The sequence below is a fragment of the Hylobates moloch genome, unplaced genomic scaffold (assembly GCF_009828535.3).
Source record: "Hylobates moloch isolate HMO894 unplaced genomic scaffold, HMol_V3 SCAFFOLD_7885, whole genome shotgun sequence".
In the NCBI taxonomy this organism is placed as follows: domain Eukaryota; kingdom Metazoa; phylum Chordata; class Mammalia; order Primates; family Hylobatidae; genus Hylobates; species Hylobates moloch.
Window position 1 is genome coordinate 1 of NW_026660160.1, and position 3,216 is coordinate 3,216.

At 50.2% G+C, this 3,216-nt stretch overlaps 1 protein-coding gene across 1 annotated transcript; it reads right to left on the reverse strand.

The window, feature by feature from the left end:
• Positions 1 to 1,872: 1,872 nt before the first annotated feature.
• On the reverse strand, positions 1,873 to 3,003 carry LOC116465666 (cytokine-like nuclear factor N-PAC). The gene is made up of 3 exons (XM_032148655.2): positions 2,843 to 3,003; positions 2,380 to 2,559; positions 1,873 to 2,021 (listed from the first exon to the last, which is right to left on the reverse strand). The coding sequence occupies exons 1-3, from the start codon at positions 2,931 to 2,933 to the stop codon at positions 1,888 to 1,890; spliced, it is 405 nt and encodes a 134-aa protein (XP_032004546.1). The 5' UTR covers positions 2,934 to 3,003; the 3' UTR covers positions 1,873 to 1,887.
• Between the last annotated feature and the right edge of the window lie 213 nt (positions 3,004 to 3,216).

A 3,216-nucleotide genomic window follows, 5' to 3' on the forward strand; every position in this document is an offset into this window, starting at 1 on the left:
GCGATCTCGGCTCACTGCAAGCTTCGCCTCCCGGGTTCACACCATTCTCCTGCCTCAGCCTCTCCGAGTAGCTGGGACTACAGGCGCCTGCCACAACGCCCGGCTAATTTTTTGTATTTTTAGTAGAGACGGGGTTTCACCGTGGTCTCGATCTCCTGACCTCGTGATCCGCCCGCCTCGGCCTCCCAAAGTGCTGGGATTACAAGCGTAAGCCACCGCGCCCGGCAAAAAAAAAAGCGCATGTATTAACTGCTTAAAACGTCATTTGAAAAATGCTAATAGACATGCTAATTAAAAGGCAGATACTGTCAAAATGGATAAAAATCCAAACCCCAATTACATACTATCTATCAAAGACATAATTTAGACATAAATAAGAGAGAAAATGGATGGAAAAATATACATACCATGAAAACAATAAGCCTGAGAAGGCTGGAGCAGCTTTCTTTTTTTTTTTTGAGACGGAGTCTCACTCTGTTGCCCAGGCTGGAGTGCAGTGATGCAGTCAAGGCTCACTGCAACCTCCCGCCTCCCAGGTTCAAGCAATTCTCTGCCTCAACCTCCTGAGTAGCTGAGATTAAAGGTGCCTGCCACCATGCCCAGCTAATTTTTTGTATTTTTACTAGAGACGGGGTTTCAACATCTTGGTCAGGAGATCGAGACCATCATGGCTAACACAGTGGAACCCCATGTACTGCACTGTACTCCAGCTTGGGCGACAGAGGGAGACTGTCTCCAAAAAAAAAAAAAAAAAAAAAAAAATCATACAGGCAGCTGGTTGTAGTGGTTCATGCCTGTCATCCCAGCACTTTGGGAGGCTGAGGTGGGCGGATCACTTGAGGTCAGCAGTTCAAGCCCAGCCTGGCCAACATGGTGAAATCTCATCTCTACTAAAAATACAAAAATCAGTTGTGTATGGTGGTGCGTGCCTGTAATCCCAGCTGCTCGAGAGGCTGAGGCATGAGAATCGCTTGAACTTGGGAGGCAGAGGTTGTGGTGAGCCGAGATCGCGACACTGCACTCCAGCCTGGGCAAAAGAGCAAAACTCTGTCTCCAAAAAGAAAAAAAAAAACAAAACAAAATCCAATACAGGGCAGGGCATGTTCTTTGACCATAGAGCAGTAAGTTAAAAATCAATAATCATTAGATATCTAGGAAGCCCCAAACACTAGATAAACTTTTAAGTAATTCATGGGTCGAAGAAGAAATCAGAAGACAACACGGCTGAGGGGACATTTAAAGATTTATATGCTCATGTTATAAAGAAAGCAGGTCTAAAATAAATGATTTAAGATTCCACTTTAAAGGGTTTGAAAAAGAACAAAGAGGCCGGGCGCGGTGGCTCACACCTGTAATCCCAGCACTTTGGGAGGCCGAGGTGGGCAGATCACGAGGTCAGGAGATTGAGACCATCCTGGCTAACATGGTAAAACCCCGTCTCTACTAAAAACACAAAAATTAGCCGGGCGTGGTGGCGGGCCCCTGAGGCGACAGAGCAAGACAGCGTCTCAAAAAAAAAAAAAAGAAAAAGAAACTGAATGGCCGGGCGTGGAGGCTCATGCCTGTAATCCCAGCACTCTGGGAGGCCGAGGCGGGTGGTTCACCTGAAGTCAGGAGTTCGAGACCAGCCTGAACAACATGGAGAAACCCCGTCTCTGCTAAAAATACAAAAATTAGCTAGGCATGGTGGTGGGCACCTATAATCCCAACTACTCAGGAGGCTGAGGCAGAATTGCTTGAAACCAGGAGGCGGAGGTTACAGTGAGCCGAGATCGCACCAGTGCACTCTAGCCTGGGTGACAGAGCGAGATTCCGTCAAAAAAAAAAAAAAAAAAAAAAAAGATAGAAAGAAAAAGAAACTGAAGGGCCTTGGGGCTTAGGCCACATCTACCCTACCTCGTTTGCTGCAGCTGCCATGGGAGTCGGATGGTTGACCGCATCACCCAGTGCAATAGCTAAGCGGAGATCCTTCTGAATGTATTTCAGGTAGAAATCAGGCTTAAAGTTTCCTTGCAGGATATCTGAGGAGAAGAAGCCAGTATCAGACAAAAGCCAAGGACCTGAAACTAAAAACTACCTACGGTCCATTTAGGTCCTACCTAAATGACACCATTTAGGCAGGTGTCAATACCTAAAACATACTCAGGGCTCAGTTCCACATAGCCTAGGCCTCTTGGCCCCTCACACACCCTTAGACACCTGAGGGCTGGAGCTCCCAGCCTATATCCCCAAATCCCACCCACTGTGTTTCTGAACCTCCTCTGGCCAGGGTCAGGGACTGACTGGGGAGGGGCATCTTTCACGCTCACTGAATCCCTGACCTAGTCCCCTGCTCTAATCAAACACCAAATGCAGGAAGAGGGGCCAAAGGCAACTCACTTTGGCACTTCTGGTCCAGGAAGATGCTGGCCAACTGTCCCTGATTGAGGATGTCCAAGAGTGTCTGCTGGGACTGGCCTGTCACCTGGGCCAGGGTCAGCCCCTCGGCAATAGTGGCCATGAAGCTCCCTTGGACCATGTTCACGATCAGCATCATCTTGGCTGCGTTGCCCACTTCACCTGCCCAGGGTAAAGACTCACGGTCACAGCCCAAGAATGCCAAAGACAGGGCTTCTCTGTCCACCATCACCTCTGCTCAGACCCACCTCTCTCTAGGGGAGGCCCCCTTCACCTGCCCCCGACAGACTGGCTCTTCCTCCTTCCACGCACTGACTATGCAGGTGAAAGGAAACCTTCCCCGGGGTCCCCGGCAGAAAGGCCGTGTGGGACTGACGCTGTCATCAGTGTGAAACAGAGGAGATGTGGCCCCAGGCTCCAGGCCTGACAGGTGCAGGCGTGTTACCTAGGAAGAAGGAGGTCTTCCCCATCGCCTGGAAGCAGCTGCTGCAGTCCTCGTATAAGCCCCTGTCTCCAGCCGCTAAGATCACCAACATCCCGTCATTAGACAGCTGCTGATTCCCTGAGACGGGGGCTTCCAGAAAGCGCCCCCCTCTGGACACAATCACCTGGAAAGAAAAGTCACAACTTCTGGAGGCCTCCCCTCTCCCAGCGCTCTCTGGGCAGGACGCAAGGAGTGTTGCTGAGCGACCATGGCTGCTCATCACCTTTCAGAGATGGAGGGGCTGGTCACCGATACCAAGGTCCTTTAGCTGACACCTGAACTCAGGAGCTAACCATGTGCGGGTCACACAGGCCAAATCACAGAAGTGATGAGAC

What these genes read in the sequence shown, in the direction of transcription:
- LOC116465666 (XM_032148655.2), bottom strand. Translation starts at nt 2,933, where the DNA reads ATGTTGGTGATCTTAGCGGCTGGAGACAGGGGCTTATACGAGGACTGC. An exon ending in GAAGACCTCCTTCTTCCTAG is followed by an intron (nt 2,560 to 2,842) that starts GTAACACGCCTG and finishes TACCCTGGGCAG; the next exon opens with GTGAAGTGGGCAACGCAGCC. An exon ending in CCTGGACCAGAAGTGCCAAA is followed by an intron (nt 2,022 to 2,379) that starts GTGAGTTGCCTT and finishes TCTTCTCCTCAG; the next exon opens with ATATCCTGCAAGGAAACTTT.